The 22,731-nt window shown below is 48.1% G+C and overlaps 1 protein-coding gene across 6 annotated transcripts in view; it reads right to left on the bottom strand.

Annotated features, from left to right (window-relative positions):
* The window catches only part of IQSEC3 (IQ motif and Sec7 domain ArfGEF 3), a 110,806-nt gene that overhangs the window by 56,200 nt on the left and 31,875 nt on the right, over window positions 1-22,731 (bottom strand). For all 6 annotated transcript variants that reach the window (XR_012017836.1, XR_012017835.1, XM_072799355.1 and 3 more), the window contains exon 2: window positions 19,519-19,602. Coding sequence is in view for 4 of the 6 variants with exons in the window: in XM_072799355.1 (XP_072655456.1) it covers window positions 19,519-19,602 (84 nt within the window). In the remaining 2 variants the exon portion in view is untranslated. The remainder of the gene's footprint in view (window positions 1-19,518; window positions 19,603-22,731) is intronic.

Genomic DNA, 22,731 nt, shown 5'->3' with positions numbered 1-22,731 from the left:
GGCTGTGGTGAGAGGGAAAGGAGTCAGCATGTGTAAGGTGTCTGGCACACTGTCTGGCACAGAGCAAGTGCTCAATAAGTGTTAACTCTGATTTCCCCCATCTATCCCACCCTAAAGGCCAGGGTCTATATTCTATTTTATCCCTGCCCCTCACTTAATGCTGGACATATGATGAGAGCTCAGTTAATACTTGTTGACGGATAAATTACAAGGAGTGCAGAGGCTGTAGGGATGGCCCCTACAGTGGACAGAGATAGAAGATCAAGACTAGAAGGGACCCTAAGATCATCTAGTCCAGCCCTCTAGTTCCCCCTCCCCTTTTTTTACAGGTAAGGAGCAGGGGCTCAAGAGTTAGGGTGGCCCTGGTTGGAGAGCCAGGCAATCTTCAGGCTTTCTTCTTCTAAGGCTTTGCCTTCATGTAAGGTGCCCCAAATCACACCAGAGATTGTTTCCTGTTGCTTCTACCCAACCTTGGAGCCTCCTGGTACTGGAATAACCAAGGATGGTGAAGAATCCTTTCACTCAATCTCCATCTATCCTCCCAGCACTCCTTGGCCTCATCGCCTCCAGAAGGGAGAGCTCTTTAGCTGGCCCTACCAATAAGGAGACTCAAATTCCTGAAGGAAACCCTCCTTGGGCATGTTTCTTTGCTCCATCATTACTTGTATGGCCATTAATCAAGTCGTATAGTTGAATGAGCTCTAGATATCTGATAAGTTTTTTTTTCCACTGATATCATCAAGAAGTTCTTTTCAAGACCTGACTTCAACTCCTATTCTTTCCACAGGGCACACAGAAATAGCTCTTCCCTCTCCTATCACAATCTGCCTCCAGGGGGCACCATTCAGTCTCACCCATCTTTTCCACAGACTGTCTTTGGTATTAATAATGCCCAAGCCTCTTCACCCCAAAAGGTTTTCCAGATTCTTTAAAAACCTGGCCACCACTCAGGGCTACAGACACCTTTAAAAACAGCCCTTTGCTTTCTTTTATTGCTGGAGTGTGCTTGATGAGAGGTTCTGGGGAGTTGATGTCCTCGAATAGTAGTACTCAGCTGATGGTGAGGAAGGTAGATGGATAAATACCCTAGCTTCCTTGTCCCTTGAGTGGAATAATCCAAAGCACATTCTGCATCATCTCCCAAAGACACCCAACAGCCAAAGCAGTGACTTGATCATTAGTGAACATGTACTGGCTTCCTTCTCTTCTGTGTCTCATCTCCCACTCCTACATTGGCACTTCTTGGAGTTGCCTTGTCCCAGATAAACTACTTGTATTAAGCTAAAACAAATTTTAAAAATAGCCTTCTTTGTGGTCCAACCCCTCTGGATATAGACAGACTCCAAGGCCTTCTCCTGAGCTCATTTACAGGACCTGGGAGTTAGGAGATTCCTTATTGTCATCTCCAACATATATACATATGCACACACACATACACACACTCTCACACCAACACACGCTAATGCTTCTAACTAGCTCTGTGGTCTTGGGTAATTCTTTTCTTCCTTCTGGGTCAGTTTCCTTACTTCTTCCCAGAGCTTGGATTCCGGTGCCAAGGCCAATCCAGCAAGGCCCACCAGCTCCAAGGTTTTAGGCTCTCCAGCTGGTATAACCAACCCTGCCTTTGCCTACCTCTATGCAAAGTGACCTGAGAGACTGTGGCCCTCCCAAGCATATGATGAAAAGTATTAGAAAGGAGACCTTGTCCTAGCCTTCCCTCCTACAATTTCTTCACAGATTTGTGTGGTACAAGGTGGCTATTGGAGAACTGCTGTCATCAATAAGGCAAAGTTTAAGGTTATACAGCGGCTGGCAAAGACCATGGGCTTTGGTTTCAGGAAGACCTGGATTAGAATCCTGGTTCTGCTACTTACTATGTGACCTTGGACAGGTTACCTAACCTCTTTGTGGTTCTATTTCCACAAAACGGACATCCTAATAACTCCTTTGCATATCTGCCGTGAGGAATAAATATAGCTTGCAGAGAACTTAGTATAAGTGCCTGGAGCAGAGTAGTCCTTGGTAAATAGTGACAGCAGTGGTGGCTGTATTCTGAGCTGGAAACCTACAGCATGGCTCCCAAATGAATCCCCAGAAAAACAGCGTGGAGAATTCCTATGCGGAAGAGGTTCTCAACATTTAGCCTACCTCAACCTTCACAAAGCCCAAACAGTACGGTTTTTCCATCATACCTCATGATCTTTCCCAGACCTCCAGACTAACTCCCCTACTCTTTAGGGAGACAAGTGAAGGTGAGCTGGCTTCCTGAGTCTTCCTCCCACCCTTGTTCTCCACCCACTGGAGAAACAACACAGGGAAGGGCCTTGGTCTTGGGGGTCACCAAGTCATGGAATCCGTGACCTCTGAGGAATGTACATGTATTTACCACCTACAGGCAGGCCCCTTGACTGTACCAGCCACAAGATGGAGCATGCCCTAGGCAGACATTTGTCCAGTGCTCCTTGTGTGGTTTGTGTTTTAGTCACTTTGTCAGGGAGCAATGCAGGCCTGAGTACTTAAAAGTTCTATGTGATGGCTGAGCATCAAAAGAATGTTCCCAGCCTCTGTTTCCCTCTTTGTACCCCATCTATAAAAATGGTCCAAGGAAAGAGGTTAGAATGTTCATCCTAGCTGTCATAGCTTGGGAGGACCATCTACTTCAACCGAGACCATTTACTTCAATCCTGGTCTCATATGGAACCGAAAGTCTATTGCTCCAGTGTCCAGAATATCACTCTTCTCAAAACACTGGCTGTGACCCTTAAATGTCTAGAGTTTGCTGGGCTGACCTTACATCATGGAGCTCCTGTCCCTAGTGGGTCAGATTTCCAGCAGCCTGGCACTTGGACAGGAATCACATGAATGGGATTCACTCTGTGACCTGCATACCTTCTTGTAAGAAGGGAGGAGGAGAAAGAAGAGGGATCCTGGTTATCTTAGCTACCTTGGGCTCATTATCCAGCTGTGGAAACAGGTTCCTTGAATGGCAGCCCACTAGCGTGGAGAAAGTTAGGGTCACTGACGACATAAATGAGATGCTAGTCACAAAAATCTTTCCAAGGTTGGGATGCCCACTTGAGAAGGTAAAAAGAATGTGGGTGGCACCAAAACAAGAGAGTTCTGAGAAGGCTTTGGTTGTGCCCACGTGACATAAGGCCAATATCCATATAGGGACCCATGGCATCCACAGAGGTTATTCCACACATGAGACCACAGGATGTGAGCATGGCAAATGAAAGTCTTTAGGAAATTGGGGGAATAAGTAGTTGCCCAGAGAAATATTACATGTGCCCCAGACTAGAATGTCCTATGTGTTGGAACTCAATGTCACATCAGAGAGGGTCGCTTATGTCAGAAGCTGATTTGTGCTTTGGGGGATGATAGGGGCCTGTGGAACAAGGCGTATATATGACTCCCTTGGGGCTCCAGTGACCACTCCATCCTATCACCCCTGCTATCAGAATTGACTTCCTAAAATGCAGATACTTTAATATCAATCCTTTGCTCAAAATGCATCAGTGATTTTCCAAAACTTGTGAGATAAAGTCTACAGGCATGGACTCAGGAGCACTCATGATCCCCAACCTTCCCTTCCAGCCACATTTCTACCAAGTGACCACCCACTCCATGCACACTGAAACTCTCCCCAAATCTACCATGCGCTCTCAAGCCACCATGCTTTTCATGTGATCTCCTTCTGCCTTGAAATGCCTTCTCCTCTCCATGCTCCTACTCTCTCACCCCTCCTTTCTCTGCCTTGTCAACTCTTTCATTGCCCCTGGGAAAAGTCAATCCCACCCTCCAATATGCTCTAATAATTCCTGGCACTTGCCTCTATTTCAGTAATGACCATTTTGTGGTCTTATTAGTCTTATTTTCATTGATGTGTCTCTCTCCACTAGACTATGCCATGTACACCTTTTTATCACCGGTGCTTATCACAGTGGGCTGGCTCATAAGACGTGTTTAATAAATGTTAAATGAAAAGATAGATGGCTGGACAGGTGGGTGGATGGATGGATAGATGGACATCATTTAATCTCTCCTACTTTCCCAAAGGCAGAAGTACTGAGGGGAGCTCCCAGACCCTCCTTCAAGGAATGACTTTTTGCCCAGCTCTGGCCATGCTTTTGGAGACTGCCCTTGCCATCAGCCCCATCAGCTCCATCAGGGACAGGCTCAACTGCAGAGAGCTCGTTGGCCCAAAGTCAACATCATTCCCAGGGCTGTCCAAATCCAGTTATTGATTGAGGTAGGGATATAAAGATTCAGCCACTTTTACCCTATGTGGGGCAAGTTTGATAGGTCATTCTGACTCCAGAGCTTGCCTGGGATTGGCTGAGACTTCTGTTGGGCCTCCATCACTTGGACTTCTCCCTTTGCCCCTTACTGTGTTCCTGCCTTTCCTCCCATGGGTGTTGATCCCAAGCACATCCTCTAATAAACTTTCAGCACCCTCAACTCAGACTCTGCTTCCCAGAGAACCCAATCAGTGACAGATGCCTCGCCTTTCTTTTTTTCTTCCTTTTTCTCTCAACAGCCTGAGTTACCTGGGTCTGCCTGCCTGCAGTCCTGTAGAATCTTTCCCAGTTCCCAACGCCTTTGAAGAACTCTCTTCCCAGGAAAATGCACGTGATTTCATACAGGCCAAAATTTACCTCCACATTCAGAAACTTTATAGGCCCATAGACACTTTCTGGAGAGATTATCATGGCTTATCTCCCATATTCTGGGGACCGTGCCAAGGGGTATAGACAGCTCCCGTCATACGGAGAAAGTGTTGGGGTATCAGCCACCACAGAGCTTTCCGACATTGGTTACTGTTATCCTAACACGGATGGCATCCTCGTTCACAAGTGAGAGAGCTGGAGCGGAATGAGGCCCCTGGTTCTGCAATTTACTAGTTGGCTGACTTGGGCAAGACACCTAATGTTTCTGTACCTCAGTTTGCTCATTTGCAAAATGGGAAGGTGAGTACCTCCTTTCAGAGGGAGTGAGAAAGGTAAAATGAGCTCATAGACGGGTATGCTGGCCACAGAAGGAAATACAGCCTTTCTATTAGGACAGAGTAAAAAGAAGGGCACCCGGCAGGATACCGGCATCTGTATTCACACAGCCCCTGTCAAGGGAGCTGACTCCAATTGGCGAGTGACCTCCCGGGGTGCTCAGGCGAGGCCACGTTGCCCACCGCCAGGAGCTGGACAGGACAGGGGTAACTGAAGAGCTGCGTGAGGACTGGGAGAGGGCACCTAGGTGCATGCTGCCCTACCAGAGGCTGGCTTGGGCGGTGGCCCTTGGCAAGAAGGTGGAGAAAGGAACGAGGAGGAGGTGCAGGGAGAGGAGCATGGGTGGGGGCGGGGGGAGGCTGTTTTCCTTTCTTGCACAGGCTAGAGCACAGAAAGGAATTAGAGCAGTGACTGCTAGAGGCCCTGCTAGGAGGTTTGGAAGGCTGAAGGGCTCCTCAGGCGGGAAGCAACCCCGGGAAGGCCTGACCAACTGCATTACATTAGCCCGAACTCTGCCAGCCTTTCTTAAAGTGCTTCTGAGACAAAGAAGCAAGGCATTTTACAGACAAAAGCTAACAACATGCCTCACATCTGAAGATTTTTCAGCCCTTATTAAAACAGTTCTTTTTCTCCCGTGTTTGAATCAATAAGGTGGCGGTAGATGGTCAGAATAAAGGCACTGAGCCAGGGGAGCCAAGTGTCCTCCCTCCCAGGTGGCACCCGCGAAAGCTGAGTGTGCAGAGGGCCAGTCCTGGAAACACAGTTGCTCTGTGCTGATTCTCCAGGCAGGCTAGAAAATGCTACTCAAGGCGGTGGGAAGAGCACTAGTCTGGGAGTCAAGGTCCCATCTCGCCTCGGCCTGCACCGTTTGGTATAAGCTTAGGCACGCTTCTCTCCAGACCTCTGTGTCCTCTCATGACATGGACAGTTTGAGCAAGATGCTTTGGCAGCTAGAAGAAAGGAGAGGCTCAGCTTTCTCCACTTTCCCTTCCCTCTCCGTGGGCCTCGGGCGCAGTATGGACTGCACCATCCCTGCTCGGTGGCTGGACTCTGGTTTCCCTGCCCTCAACACTCAAGGACACAGCAGAAGCCTCACCTTGCTTCCCTTACATCATCGAATCCATGCCAGCACCTGTCCCAGCCCACGGCTCCTTGACCTCCATTGTCCAAGCTGGAAGCCATGTCTCAGAATAGAAACCCCTGGAGGAAGGCAGCTGTGACTTTCCAGGCTCATCCCCTTGCAGAAGCAGCCCTGACTTCATTGGCTGTGACAGATGCTTCTCCCTCCCCTCTCCCAAGGGCCCAGAGAGAGTAAGTTATTCTGTCTCCTGTTGGCTCCTCAGAGATTTCAGGTTTTGGTCTCAGAGCTGTTCCAAAAAGGTGTTGGCTGGTTTGACTTGCCAGGGGAGGTTTCCTGTCAAAGGAACCACAGTGCCCCTCTGGATGCGCGCCTGCCCCATCTCCAGGCCCACAATAGCATGGCGCTCACTCAAGGTTGGTCACAGAACAGCTTCAGCAGACTGTCCCCAGACGGCCCATGTGGAAACCTCCCCTTCCCAGCCCACCCCACAATAGAACTTCAGCACCTGGGCACATCAGAGCCTGCAGTCCTCCAGGGAAGCCTTATCTAGAAGTTTCCTTAGGACACCTCCCTCACAGCCTCCCAAGCTGGCCACACTGACTAATGACATCTTCTTGCCACTGGAATCCTAACATTCTTGAGCATTGTGTTTTCTCACAAATAGAGGTAGACCTCATAGCAAAATCAAAGGTCAAGGATATTCTCCCTGCTCCCTGTCACTTCCCCAACATGCAGCACACAATTTCACAAATGCATATTTTTTCTAGCCCAGGCACAGAGAACTCACTGTGTACTTAAATGCTCCTTGGATTTCCTCACCTTTTATGTGTGCTTGTGTAATCATGCCTAAGAGAAGATGTTTCCCACACCTGATGCCCTCATGGCACCCAACCCTGCGATGAAGCTCCAGAAATACTGCCCAAAGTCATCACAAGCCTAGTACAGACAACACTTGGTATTTACAGCCTAGTAAAATCTGGTTTTATTTACTTTTTTCTTTTATAGAGCCATTTTATATATGCAACTATGAGTGACATATGTAAGGTATAAAGAAAAATATTCACTTGTACTTGTACCCAGCTCAAGAAATGGCCCATTAGAAGCCTTCATGCCCTGCATATTCCTCTTTATCTCCTCAAAGGAATCTTTGTCCCGAATTTGTGTTTAGCATTCCCTAGCTTTTCCTTAGGGGGAAATTTCTTCCTCATCTTTACGTAAGTAGCGATGGCTGCTTGGCAGGAGCCCTGCGTTTGCAGAGCGCTCTCACAGGGGAGGCTCAAGAACATTCAAGACCTTGCAGACTCCGAACAGGTCAGGAAGGCCCTGCAAGGGCAATAGCCCAAAGCTCCACACTGGCAGGACAGAAACAGTGGCAGGGATCTGGCCACCGCTGGGGTGTACCCATTATCCCGGCAGGGGAGACTTTCAGGAAAGAAAATGGATTTGTTCTTTAAGGAACCATGCTGCCCCCGTCTTTTTGTGGTCTGGATATGTAACCATCCCCAAATGTACAGTGGTGACTGTCAGGAGCCACACAGCCACACATGCTGGAGAGGTGTACTCAAGAAAGACATCAGCCCATGAGCCAGGTGGGAGCCAGGTCTGGGGTATGAGTGCCTTTGGGGTCTCTGAGAGGACAGAGCATAGGAGGCTGCAGGCATTGTTGGCCAACACATAATTTGGGGCCGCACCGCAGCAGGTATAGGTGTAGACTCAGCGCCAGACTGCCTGGGTTTGAACTTGGGTTCTGCCATTGACTTGCTGTATGGCCTTGGGCAAGTTGCTTTCCTCTGTATGAGAGAATTAAGGTAGGAATGTGTGTACAATGCTCAGCAAGCTCTATATAAGAAGCAACTGTCTTTTTCTTTTTTTAGGATTTCCAATGTGCTATTTTGTTCAAATAAGAAAATAAAAAAAAGCAAAAGTATCATTTGGCTTCCTTACAATGTTACAAAAAAAATACAAAAAAGTAGCAAGGATATGACTTCAGAATAAAGAACCATCCTTGAACTTGACCTATCATTCCTTTATGTTCTTGTGCTAGAGTTCTTAAAATGCAGAAGTATTGTTCTTTTCTGTATGGCATAGTTTCTGAAGCTCTGAGTTCAAGATGATGCTGAGAGAAGCATACCAGAGGTATAAGGGCTGGGAGGCAGCAGAATGTAACAAGTATGAGATTAAGAACCAGACAGAATGACCACCGTTTAAAACCCACCAAGTCACTTGCGGTGTGGCATTGGCTAGTTCTCTGACTTCTCCACGCCTGTTTCTTCATGTGCAAGGTGGGGATACCTACCACATGATTCTGCCGGGGAGGTTAATAGAGCAATGTCCAGAAAGCCTCTGGCACCGACTGATGTTCAGTCAGTGTAGGTTTCCTTCTGTAATCTGGGCATGTCGTGCTTCTTTAGCTCCTAGCTCAAGAGCAATTGCTCCCTGGAGAGCAAAGACCTCATCTAGTTCCTCTTGGGTCCCTCAGAGAGCCACAGGATGGTGACCTACACAAACTGGGTGTGCACACCGTGCATCCCCGAAGCTGGACAAGAGACCGTGTCTGGCTATTTTGTATCCTAGTGACTAGAAAGTCCCTTTATTCTATCCTCCTCCTGTCCCAGCCAGATCAGCCCTGCCTCATCCCAGTCGAGCAGGTGTTTCTTTGGTTGGAGCTATCTCCAGGGAAAGATATTCTCCCAGCGACTCACAGGCTCAGTTTCACCACATACCAGGGGAAAGGTCTCTGATGGCCAACCGGTGCCTGTGGCAGTCAGGCCTATGCTTGCCAAAAACAGGACACAATTGTCCTATTTTGTCCTTACAACACAAGTGATGGAAATGGCAAAATGGCCAGTAGTGTAGGACGCTGCTCTGGACATCTATCAAGTTGCTATGGAACAAGATTATTTACCTGTGTCCCTACAGTCACCTTATCTTTTGCTTTCCTACTTGAAGTTCTGCCTAATGTCTAGCTTCAATCTTTCTTGCTGCAGTAGAAACCATTCACAAACATACGGGATTAGAGTGGCCGTGCCATTTTCCACATTTCTGTGGGTTTCGCACATCATTTCCAAAACTGTTTAGGATGAAGGGACAACGAAGGGCACACTGGCTTTGGGAGAAGCCTCGGAGGTCCCAGCTTGGGGGACCACCCACCCTTCCAGGCAGGGCAGGGCTTAGTGCCAGGCCATAATCCTTTCTCTGTAAGGGTTCAACTGTTTCCTCCTCTTAGGAGAACACGCAGTCAAACTGTCAGCTGGCAAGAATTTTCTGATAAAATGCCTTTGCTTTTAATCTCATCTTAGCCTGCACTGTGACAGCCTGGTGCCAGGTTAAATCATCTCCTCTCCTACCCTGATATCTAGAAAATCTCCTCCCTGGGCCTGGTGGCCCTGCTGGATTGGCATTCATCTGGACCTCTAGCTTCTTTGATCTTTTCCCCAAATCGGTCCCTTGGTTTTCAGAGTCTTTCTCTCTCTCAGATATTGGGCTCTTCCTAGCCAACACTCCATATGTCCCAGGCTAGGCTTGAATAGAAACATCTGAAAGACTGCCTCCTTCTCCATGCACATCACCTGCCATCCAAAGGAGGGACTAGACCCTCTCTCTGACAAGCATGGCTCAATGACCTTGAACAACATGCAGGGTAGTGTGTCTCCTCCTACTTGCCATCCCAAGAGCTCTGCCATTAGACCCTCATCCCCTGAAGTAGTCAGCACACTCTTTCTACACATTTCCTAGTCATACCTGAGTTTCTAGGCCCCTTCTCTGGGACTCCTGGATCTTGATTGATTTCTCCCTCCCTGCTCTTGAAAAATCCAGCTTTAAAAGAGTTACCATTTAGGGACGCCTGGGTGGCTCAGCAGTTGAGCACCTGCCCCTGGCTCAGGGCGTGATCCTCAGTCTCAGGATGGAGTCCCACATCGGGCCCTCTGCCTGGAGCCTGCTTCTCCTTCTGCCTATGTCTCTGCCTTTCTCTCTGTGTGTCTTTCATGAATAAATAAATAAAATCCTTAAAAAAAAAAAAAAGAGTTAGCATTTACCAAGGGCTTCCTCTATGCGGAGCACCCTTGCATGCAGCATCTCATTTAATCCCCTCAGCCTCATAAGAGGTAAGTACTATTCCTATCCTCATTTTACAGATAAGCAATAATAATTGAGGATTAGAAAGTATAAGTCATTTAACCAAGGCCACAGAGTTTGTAAGTAGCCAAGCCAGGATCTGAACCTGGATTTGAGCTGCTCTATGCATGCTCTAAACTGCTCCACATTCTAGAACTTCCTTGAAGTCTTCCTGCATTCATCTTAGAGCCCAGGATACTAGTTTACTACCTCCCCAATTCTTTCTTCCTTTCCAGACTAGAAGAGAATCCACAAAAATCATCTGCTGCTCATCTCTCTGTCCTTGGAAAAGAAAAGAGACACTCATATTTTTAAGTTCCTTATTAATCGATAATTATGAGTAGTATCCTGTTCACCATTATCATTTCTCATTATGAATTAATAAATTTATACTGATATATCAGTCTCATAAATTTGTTTCTGGTGAGTTGGTTCCCCTGAAATCCGAGGACCTCAGGGTAACCTAATTGCTCCTCCAAACCTGCCAACCTGCAGCCTAAATTAGAAGGTAGGAACCACACTGAGATGCTGCCAGCCCATGTATGTGGTGGCACCTGGGGCATGGCCCAGCCATCAGGTTCAAACAGTGACAGGCTCCTGCCAGGCTTAACGTCACTGCTGGCTGCATCCCCTCTCTTCATACGGGCTTGTCTTCATCCCTGCCAGCTTCTACCTTTGGAACCTGAACAAGTCCTTTCTTTTCCCTGAGTATTTCCTCAGCCATAACATCGACACAACAAGTCTTGCCCCTATGACCTGTAACAGGTTTGTGGTGAGGACCAGATTCATGAAAGGACCAGAACGTGGGTTATGACTGATTTACCACTTAGCCTTTCTTCATTTTCTATCATTTCTGTCCTTGGAGTGAAGGCAAGTGCATCTATGGTGGAAGAGAAGTGGGCAACAGGCTCTTTCCTGGAGCATGCAGGGGTGCAGGGGTGGAGGCACAGCCCAGCATCCACGCCACCCTGTCCCCAACGCCAGGAGGTGCTGTGAGAATGCTAGAGGATTATGAGTGAGGCCAGGCTTTGCTTCTTTCGAAAATTTCCTTTTGTGCTTTAACAATGAGTAGAACGGGGGGGGGGGGGGGGGGGGCCGCCTGGGTGGCTCAGTGGTTGAGCATCTGCCTTCGGCTCAGGGCGTGATCCCCATCCCAGCATCAAGTCCTGCCTCGGGCTCCCAGCATGGAGCCTGCTTCTCCCTCCTCTGCCTGTGTCTCTGCTTCTCTGTCTCTCTGTTTCTCATTAATAAATAAATAAAATCTTAAAAAAAAATGATAAGTAGAACGGAGAAAGACAGAACCCAGGCGCCGGCCCACCCAACGCTTCTCATGTGTTACATATGCTCGCGCTAGTCCGGATGTTGCTGTTCCCATTTGCTTCTTGGTCTGCTGTCCCCACTGTGCCACTTGTCCTTTGTTTGGATTTGTCAAAACCCTCCCCCCCCACCACCACCTGCCAGGTGCTCCGCAGGTATGCCGGCCCTCCAACCACCGCACTGTCTTCTTATGGGATCACTGTTGCCTGGGCCTTATTGGGGATAACATTCACCCTCTCATGAGGTAGCTAAGGAAATTGAGGCATAGAGAAGTCTGGGGGTGGAAAGCACCAGCTCTTCAGGAAGACTGAGCCCTGTAGACCCTGTAGTGTAGACCCTGTTCTACACTTCACCAGCTGGGAGACCTTGGGCAAAGCACCCTCCCGCATCTCCTATCTGTGTGATAATGGGTGATGCATCCCCGAGGCCTCCCCCAGCCGGACATCCTGTGGTTCAAAAGCAACACTGCCTTTCATTTTGATCCTTCTGGCACTTCTCTGTGTTGAAGACAGCAACATATGCCAGTCTTCCTTCACAGACAGCTGTCCTTCCTGTTTTTTGTTTTTTGTTTTTTTTTCATCATCACAAAAGAAATCTCTAAATTCTCCTTTCTCAAGCCATTCCAAGGCCTCTGTCAAAGGCATTAATGTCGTCAAGAATGTCAGATCTGATCAAATAACTCTTGCTGCAGAGTAAGATGATTGCCTGTCTTTTGGTTTGATGAAACAGACTTAAAACCCTTCTTGTCATAGAAGCAGAAACACTTATTGAAATTATAAATTATTTTTATGGTCATGTTATTGGTTGAAAGATAAATGAATGGGTAAATATTACTTTCAGAGGAGAAAACCAAACCAAACCAAAAGCATCCATGTAACCACCATCTCTTAGATGGTGACGTTAGAAAAATCGCTTAGGGCTGCAAGGAGAGGGCATTCTTTCTGGGAATGAAAAAAGAATATCCAAAAGACTCAAACAAGAAGTTTCTGGTAAATGAAAAAAGAATCTGTTTCCCCAAGTTGGACAAAATTCTGCATTAATGAATACCCACTAAACAGAGATAGTTAAGCATTTCTTAATGGTAGCTTTCATTTTGTTGTTCTGGGAGTATTATCTTTAGTTATGTTTATTTCTTTAGATAATAAAGCCTAAAGCTCTTCTGCACCCCCCCCCAAATACTCTTTGGGTCCTTTCCTTTTTCAGTTTGGTGGCTCTGATGTGTTTACCTGCTGCTGCCTGGAATGCTCAAACAGCCTCATCTGTAGGGTGGAGGGGCACGAGATCAAGGTCCTTGATCTGCAAACCAGGCTACACCCTCCATCCCATGGAGAGACTGGCCTTACAGAGTGACTGAGAGGGGAAGGTACATAAGGAAATTGGCCCCGAGAAATACTTGACGCCAAACCCAAGCTTCACGCGGCTGCTGAGGCAAACCCTCTGAACAGAAAGCTGAAAATTATGACAAGACCAAGCTTTTCTAATAGTCTCTGGATGCTTGGGAATTAGGGGTGGGGGAGGACATTCCTGACCCAGCTGTCAAAGGATTCTGACATCTGTTTTATCTTTTGTGCCTCTGGTGGGGAAGATGGGGCAAAAGCATGGACAGGAGAGGAGACCGGCCGTAGGGTTCATCAGAGGACACATTTCCCTAGCTCCAGGACTGAATTATCCTTCTGCCATTTTCCCTGTGGTTATCCTCAGGTACAGAGCCCAGCCAAGGTGGATCCTGCTGGAACTACACAGAAATCCTCAGGGCGCTGGGGAGCGAAGCCCAGGTAAGAAGGGGCAGCCCCTCGGCTCCGGCCCCTCCGCCTCCCCTCGGCACTTCCGCGGGGCGGGCTGTGTGGCCCCCAGGCCGAGGGCCACCACCGCCGGGAATCCCACCGGGCCCGCAGCCGGCAGATGCATCGGGGAACCTGTCACACCGCATCTGGTCGCATGATCCCGATCCTCGCCAAGGTCTTTGGGAACTAACCAGGGGCCGCGGGAGAGACCAGACAACTTTCCCTCGGCCTCGCCTGCCTCCGGCTGCCGTCCCGGGGCGCGCAGGGGAGGCCGAGACCGCGGCGACCCCGCCGCCCCACCCCCGGGCCTTGGAGGGGGTCTTCCCGGCGCTGCCCGGCGGGGGCGGCCCAGGACCAGCCCCGCCCCTCCCTGGCACGTGACGCCCAGGCTCCCCAGCCCAGCTGTTCCAAGACTGAACAGCATCGACTGAGAATTTAATTGCTCCGTAATCGCTGAGTAAACACTGGCTGGTCCATTGATCTCGCCCCGGGCCCGACCGCGGCGCCGGCGGTGCTGACGCAGGGCGCTCCCGCCCGCAGCCTCCGAAGGAAGTCCCTTCCTCCAGGGCAGCTCCCAGGGCCGGGGGCCGGGGGGCGGGGGGCGGGGGGCCTGCTGCAGGTGCAGGTGCAGGCGCAGGTGCAGGCGCAGGTGCAGGCGCAGGCGCAGGCGCAGGTGCAGGCGGCGCCCAGAGGGGTGGGGGCACGGGAGGGGCTGCTGTGGGCCGGAGGCTCTCCTAGACCGCGCAGCTTACTGAGTGCGAAGTGCAGGCTACAAAATCTTTTCTCTTTTTGTTTTTAATGGGGGAAAATGCAAAATCCAGGGCCTGGAAAAATAACACCCTGGAAGGTTGCACCCTAATATATTGACAGTGGTTAATTGTATATAACTGGATTGAATTATTTTCTGCTTTATATTTCTGCATTTTCCGTATTTCCAACAACTAGCAAGTATAACTTACAATCACAGAAAATAGATGTTATTTAAGATCAAAAGAAATGCCTACAAGGATTTCTCCTGTGCTCTTTAAGAAAGAAAAGGAAAGAAAAAAAAATCCTAGCAGCAGCTCAGTGGAAAGAGGTTGCATTTTGGAATTAGAACTGAGCTCACCTTCCACCTCCAGAACTGATTAGCGCCATCTCTCTATCAAGAAACAGGACTTCTGGGCAGCCCAGGTGGCTCAGCGGTTTAGCGCCGCCTTCAGCCCAGGACCTGATCCTGGAGACTCGGGATCGAGTCCCATGTTGGGCTCCCTTCATGGAGCCTGCTTCTCCCTCTGCCTGTGTCTGTGCCTCTCTCTCTCTCTCTCTCTCATAAATAAATAAAATCTTAAAAAAAAAAAAAAGAGAGACTTCTCTCCATCCCAGATTCCTTACTATCTCGCAGAATTGAGATAAAATATTGAGAGTGCTTAGTGCAACATCGCTGGCATGTTCAATAAATATTATGTTCAAGAAATATTAGTGTATCTTCCATCCTGGAGTAAGGGTGGGGTAGGTGAGGAGGAAGGACCAAATACGAGCCTCCTCTCATTACTCTAATAGAAGCCAATCTTCCTCAACTTGGCCCCATTGCCACCCACAGAGACAAATGGGCTGCCATTCTGCTGGATGCTGGGAGGTGGCTGGCCAGCTCCAGGGTCATTGTTCCGAGTGTCACTGAGAGCCTGAGAGGGAGGGAGAGCCACGGAATTGAAAGTAGGACTGCAATTACTAGCCTATTCAGTTCCCTAGAATAAAGCCCTGTCATTATCTAGCAGCAGGAGGAGGTAGGGAAGGGGGAAGAAAGAGCCTGGCACGCACTTGCTGCCCCTGGCTGGCTGCTCTGGGCTCCACCCGCCCCCCCCCCCCCCCCCCCCGCCCAGCTCTCACCTGAGGGCTTAATTACCCTGGTAAGCCTAGGCACTTTGCCTAGGGGCTTGAAAGCCTAGGCACCATTCTTGGGTGGTCCAGCCCTTGGCCTCCTTTCTTACAGATACCCAGCTTGCTTCACTTGGGTCTTCCCACTTTCAGGACCATCACTCCCTGGCAGGCTCCAGGTCCCAAGATAGAGTTTCTCCCAACCCCATTCCCCAAACGCTGCTCTATTGGTGGCTGGGCAGGTTGTCCCAGCAACCCCCACCCCCTCCTCCAGGGCTGGAGCTTGGCTGCCTCTTCCGGAGGGTTAAGGATTTCTCCTGCCCCGTCCCCAATCTCTCTCCTGGGCTGAAGGTTTGCCCCAGGCTGTGGCAGCTCCTCTCCACATCACTGACTGATGGGGCTGTGGTTGATCCACTCACAGAGACCAGTTACCATGCCGCCCCTAGGGGAAGAGTCCAGCAGCTCAAGGAAGGGATTCTTACTCAGCCCCACAGCCTGAGGTCGGACACCTCAAACTCAGGCTGACCTTGGTCACCCCTGGCTTCAGCCTGGGTGCACAGGAAGGATGTAAGACAGCCAGCTCTGAGTTCACACACCAAAGTTCCCAGGGACCCTGAGACCTCATTGAGTGGGTTAGACCTTCTTGTTAGGGGCTCTCATAGAGACCAATGGGCTTATCCTCAGAGAACTCCAAGGCGGCCGAGTGGGAAGTGGACTGACCGGAGCCTGGCTTGTCTCAGAGCCCTGCAGCCCAGCCCCAGATCTTGCACCGTGGCCCACTCACCCTGCACTAGCCCGCAGCCCAGTCTCTGACCTTGGCACATTCTCACAGAGCAATTTACAGGGAGGTCTGGGCTACACTCGGGAGGCAGGAGATCTGGTTAAAGAAGAGGGATAAGGGGCTATGAAGGGGTCAGGAAAGGCCTGGTAGTGGGGATGTTGGGGTCTAATGGAAGAAAACTTTCTCAGGATGGAATGTCCCCCACGAAGCCGAGAACAGATAGACTGACAGACACACACAGTTAGACTCTCAGAAGACATCCAGAAGGCTTCCTCCCAGAGAAGCCGAGAAACTGACATCAGAGACACAGACAGACACATGAACAGATAGAAATATGCTCTAGGAAACTACAAACCAAACAGGACAATTTGGAATAACTGGGAGCAGAGGCGGACAGCAGCTGAAGGTCTGGACCAACTGGGGACAAGTCCCCCTGCCCTGCGCAGAGGGGAGGGCGGCGGTTGGTAGTGCTCACGGGCCCTCCACCACCGAATGGTCTCCCACCCTCCCTTCCAGAGTGCCTCCACCCCGTCCTCGGCCTCCCCTCTCCCACAGGGCACACCAGCTCCTCCCACCCCTTCCCACCAGAATCCAGGGCTGCAGGGTGGACCCAGCAGGCAGAGGAGTGTGGGCAGGTGGAGGAATGGGAAGGATGAGAGCAAGAGACAGGATGGCCATGGGAAACGCTAGGGAGGACTCCTGTTGCTGGCACTCTGCCAGGACTGAGCTTGAGGACACCCTGGTATCTGTCCTCACCTATGCCTGGTGCTTGGGTGGTAGTAATTAAACATTCACTGAATTGAGCTGGATGGATGGGTGGGAGGTCACCTAGGCAGGCAGCTTTTTTCTCTTTTTCCTGCCTCACCAGGGAGGACATTTTTAAGAAGACTCCACTGTGTGTCTGAACAGTGACAGTTCATGGGAAGGAGTCAAGGCCCTTGGTCCCTTTCCTCAGAGATCACCTGGATGTCACTCCACTCTCTGTCCTCTTTCTTTTCCTCTCCTCCTATCTCATTCTCCCATTTCTTTCTCCTTCCAGTTTTCCAGGCGAGCCATTTTCAATTCGGGGGCATTACAGTGCCCCACTAGATGGGGATTTCCCCCAGAATCCAAGTGGCCTTACCCAAGCTTCTGTCCCCAAACACAGAACATGGTCCCCAGACCACCTGGGGGATCAGCACAGTGCTTGATCCTTCCCTTTGCCTTCCATCCTCCATCCTGGTCAGCCCCCCTCAGCCCTGGACTGAAGAATCCCTATGGCATGTCACTGGTTTTAGCCTCTGGCCTAGTTCCCTTCTGAGTCCTGCCTGCCTCCCCGCTGACCCTGACTTCCCTTTAAGGGAAAAAGAGTACTAACGACTTTAGGGGTGGTTTTATATCAAAAGCCACCATCTCCAATTACCACCTAGTTACTTTCCAAGGAACAAAGGAAAAAAGATAATGGAATCATTGAGTCCTGATGACTGAGCAGTAGCAGTCTACCTGCCCTCAGGGCAAGTCTGGGCACCAGTACTTACTTTCTGGCTGTGTGATTGCGGGCAAGGTCGTTGAGCTCTGAATCTCCGTCTGCTCTCATGTGAGACAGGGATAAGAAAACCTCCCTGGTCCAACCTCACTGAACAACTGAAAGACTCAATGAGATTATATGTCAACGTTACTTTCCAGATAGACTCCCCACCCTTGATCCTACAGATGGGGAAACAGGCCCAGAGGGAGCTAAGCAACTTGCCCAAATTTGTCCCAACAACCAGAGACAAACTGGGGCAAATTTCTGGCCAGAATCTGAGTATCTTGACTCCCAGTCAAGTCAGAAACAAGTAAAGAAAAGAAGAGACACGCAGAAGTGAGACAGAAAAAGTGGTAAAAAGAGAAGAAAGTGTAATAAAGGACCGGGGCTGACAGTGCAGGGATCTGGGATCAAAACTAGCGAGAGGAGTGGAATTGGGTGTGGGAGAGGAAGAGAAGAGCTGGAAGGACAGAAGAAAGAGGAGAGCCTGAGAAGAAGAATGATTAAAATAGGTGGGCGGACAGAGGGACAGTGACTTCAGCTGTTCAGACTGGCTCTCTTTTCTCCTGCTCTCACTGAGGAAGTGACTGGCCCTGAACAGAAGTATTAAACACTCACATCCCAGGAAAGTCTTGAGTTTAAGGAATATAAAGAAAGAGTAAAGGGGCAAGGCACCCTCTGAGCACCTGCTCAGGTTGCTGTCAGGTGTCAGTCCCAAGATGTAACCCATCCAGAGCAAATAGCTGGGAGCTGACAAGGGGAGAAGAAAGGTCAGAGCATAGGAAGCTGGCCGCGCAGAGCTGCCCTGCTATGCTCATGCGTCTGTCCGCACAGCGCTTGATGACTCACTGCCCTTTCCGCGCAGGCTTTGCAAATGTGATGACAATGATGCACATAAACTTAGATGAATGTGGATGTACTCCACGGTAAAATGAAAAATTTATAGTACATTTAGAGGCTAAGCAAATAGATTTTTTGATGACTATGACTATTTCCCACTGAAGGCTGCTATATTATTGACAATATTGGAAAGACCCCAAATATATACTGTAAAACTCATATTTTCTGTCTCATTACATTGCCATGCTATGCCTGTTCAATCACAAAAATATATATATGTACATAATACATATACATATATATATTTAATTTTATTACTTAAGATGTCATCAATGACTATTAGATGATCTGATATTTCCCTAGTAAAAAATTAATTAATTAATTTTTTTAATTAATTAAAGAGGGACCATGACTAACACAAACAAGATGAAGAAAACCCGGGACAGTGACACTGACTCTTGACCCAACACTCCCCCTTACTTCCCAGGTTGACAGCTATCTCAGTCAAGTTTCGAAATCCTGAAAACTAAACCCAGTCATCTTGGCTCCTTTATGGAAGGAGAAAGAAAGAAAACTGTAAATCTTTGCTATAATAGAAAGAATAGGCACTACCATTGGTTGAGCACCTCTTGAGTTCCAGACTATATATATATATATAACCTAGGACTGTATATATATACACATATATATAATTTATAAATATATAAATATTTATGTAAAATACAAATTAATAATTATTTTCTCTTGATGATGTTTAAAAAGACGACATTTGGGGATCCCTGGGTGGCTCAGCGGTTTGGCGCCTGCCTTCGGCCCAGGGTGTAATCCTGAGTCCTGGGATCGAGTCCCATGTCAGGCTCCTTGCCTGGAGCCTGCTTCTCCCTCTGCCTGTGTCTCTGCCTCTCTCTCTCTCTCTATCTCTCTCATGAATAAATAAAATCTTTAAAAAATAAATAAATAAAAATAAAAAGACGACATTTTATGTAGGTCGTTTAGGGGGAAGGAGCCTAGTTTGAAATTTAAACAAAAGGGTATAATGACCTCAAGAGTTGGGAATGGTTCATCTGGGGTCCAGAGGAAGGAAAGAGAAATGGAAGCAGGAGGAAGGAGGTAAAAACAGAGAAACAGGAGCACAGAACTCAGAGGAAGAGGTGCTGTGTAATGTGCTTTGCTCTGGGGGAAGGACAGTGGGGGTAGGGAAGGGAGGACAGCCACCAGTTCATCCCCACCTTTGTGAGACCGAGTCAGAGCAGGCGGGCTTCTGTTCAGCGTCGGCGGCTGGGCAGCAGAACTGGTGCAGCACGGTCTCATTCCTGAGGGCAGAGCAGAGGGAGAAGGTCAGAGGTGGCCTCGACAGACTGGACCCAGCTGGTACCAAGGCTTTCCTCCTCCAGACCCCTTGACCCTGTGTTACCACAGAGTAAGCACGCACTGCTCTTGGGAAGGCAATGCAGCACCGAGTTTCTGTCATCAAGGGTTTTCTCAACCAGACAGTAGACAGTGCCTATTCAAACGGCGCCTCCTGCTTGCAGCCCCTGGACCTCCCACCAGCAGCTCTTCCTCCTTCTCAGCCTCCAGCCCTGCAGCAGGTTCCTCTGCATAGGATGTCCCATTAATTCGGCTCTATCTTTCATCATTATAGTTGTTTTCAACCCTGTTCCCCACTATGGTCCAGCAAGGCTAAACTAGGTCTATTCATCTATGATGCACAGAACTGTATGCAGTGAATGTGTTTAAGCTGATCATATGCAAAGATACAAAGCACTCATACAGAGATTTTAGTGTTGCCAGGTGAAGATCCAAGGCACGTGCTTGATGAGGGATTTGTTTGATGCAAATGAAAAAGCCACCCCAGAGGTGGAGATATAGGTTCTAGTGCCAACTCTAGAGCTACCCAGCTGTGTGATACCTCAGTTCATCTTTCCTGGGTCTCAATTTATTTGCTAATGAAATAAGGGAGTTGAACTAGAGAAGTGGTCTTCAACCCTAGTTGCTCATTAGAATCACCAGGAGACTTTTTAAACCATCAGTGCCTCGGCCCTACCTCCACCCAGGGACTGATTCACTTGGTCTGGCCCCAGTCAGGGACACCAGGAATTTTATAAGCTCCCAGGTGATTTGAATGGTAGCAATAATTGAGAGTCATTAGACTAGATGATTTCCAAGGTGCCTTCTATCTCCAAAACTCTGCAATTCTAATATCTACTTTGAGCCATCTTGCGATTTAATATTAAAATTACTTTTATATAAAGTTATGCTGACATGTTGTCTTCTCTCTCTTAGCAAGCACTCACCATCATGGAGTCAGAAGATGTTAGACCTGGAAGGGCTCCCAAAGATTGCATGAAAGAGGTTTTTTAGACCTCCTTTGGCCTCAGAACTGTGTCCAAACCCAGTCTTTACTGGGAGCTCATTGTATAAAACAACCAAAGTGGGATAGCTCTATGGTCAGGAAGTGGGAAGTCTCTGCCACCTCCCTGACCTGCCAGCCTCAATTTTGGTAGCCACCTCCTGGCGTCTCTTGAGCGCCCCAGGATTATAAGAACATAGATTAGAAGCTGCTGAGTTTGGTTCTTCTCATGGAAGAAAATAACGATGGAGCCTACCTTAATTTGACAAAAATAATTCCAGAAAAATTTCATGTTTCAGTAGGAAAAAGTAAAAGAAGGGAAAACTTACAAGGAAACCTAGGAAGACAGCTTAGGTGTTGGGGAGACTTTGAAGACAAAACAGAAAATTGTAAGGCCATTAGGAAAAAGAAATATATCTGACTACATAAAATGAAAACATCTTGTATGGAAAAAGATACTCTAATAAGTCAAACGACAAATGATTGAGTGGGAAAATATATTTGCAATGCATATGACAGAAGGCAAGTTCATATCCTACATTGAGATCCCACAAATGTATAACGTGAAGACAGACCCAGTAGAAAAAAATGAGCAAAGGAAATGAAATCCGATTGACCGAAGAGGAAATCCAAAGGGCTAACAAATAAATGGAAAGATGCTCTACCTTCCTAGTAAATAGGGAAGTGCAAATTGAAGCAACACAAAGATGCCTTTTCTCATCCATTAGAAAGACAATTAACTACAAGTGCTGGTGAGAATGTGGGCAAAGAAGTGCCTTGATCTACTACCTGTGTGGCTGTGAATTTTTACAGCTGTTTTAGGAGATTAAAAAGAACACATGTCTTCTGACCTGGCAGTCCCACCTCTGGAATTCTATACCTTAGGGATGCAAGTAACCTATTCATAAAGGTATTTGTACAAAATGTCATGGCAACATCGTTTTTAGTGAGGGAAACAAAACAGCTGGAAATAACCATGGTCTCCATCAATCAGGGACTGATTGAATACATTGGGATAGCTTCATCCACACCATAGAGTTATGCGCTATATCTCCAAGTGGAATTATGTGTGATATCTCTTGGCTAAACGAGAAAAGCAAGCAGCAGAGAAATGTATATAGATTTGTAAAATAATGACTCCTCTCCCCTAAATACACATTCTGTACAATGTACTGTATTTTTACATGAGTGCATATATAAGTAAGTGGTTCATATTAGCTACCTCAGCAAGAAAAGAGTAGAGACAAAGGAGGAAAAAAAAAAAGAAAAGGAAAAAATATGCTCGGTATAATGTTAGCTGAAGTTGTTCAATATAAATTCCTACTTATGATATTATTGTAAATATATTAAAATTGAATATGTACCTGAACAAGGACTAAGAAGTATCAGGAACCAACACAAATATTAATATGATTTCAGGGTAGATTACAGACAATTTTTATCTTGGGTTTTTGTTAATTTAGTAAGTTATGATTATGGATTATATATAGATTATAGACTGACAATGCAACTAATATAGTTTTGCAAAAGGGCAGTAAGGAAAATAATTGAATCTAATCCCTCATTTCACACATTAGAAAACTGGGCTCAGAGTGGGGAAGTAATTTGTCTACAGTAGTTCCCTGACCAAAGTCCGAAGTTCACTTTTCCAGCTCCCCTCACCTCCCTTATTCCAGCCCTGGGGTTCCTGGGGCAAATCAGAGCCTTTAGAGAATTGCCTGGATCCCAAATGTCTCGTTATAGGACTGCCCAGCCTAAGGAGAAGGGGAAGGAGGAAGACAGGACAGGAACCAGATTGGCTCAGAGCCCGAACAGTGGAGGGACAGGTAGACCCAGGTATGCAGGAGACAGAAAATCTACCCCCCCCCCCAGTTCCTGCCACCAGAAGTACCTATGTCCCAGAATAGGCTCAGAATTCAAACAAAAGCTCCCCAAGATCCTAGGCAAAGAGGCAGAGCTTGTTCACTACCCATGGCTCTAGCATTTCAGGAAGGAGAGCTCACTGGGATACAGCCACAAGCCAGGTGCCTGGGGGCTCTGTTCTGATTCTGCCTCCATTTCTCAGAGGCCTCCTCTCAGAACTGGGAGCTGC

Source organism: Canis lupus, chromosome 25, assembly GCF_048164855.1.
Source record: "Canis lupus baileyi chromosome 25, mCanLup2.hap1, whole genome shotgun sequence".
In the NCBI taxonomy this organism is placed as follows: Eukaryota; Metazoa; Chordata; class Mammalia; order Carnivora; family Canidae; genus Canis; species Canis lupus.
The sequence above is the reverse complement of the archived record's forward strand: the minus strand, read 5'-3'. Positions and strand labels throughout refer to the sequence as shown.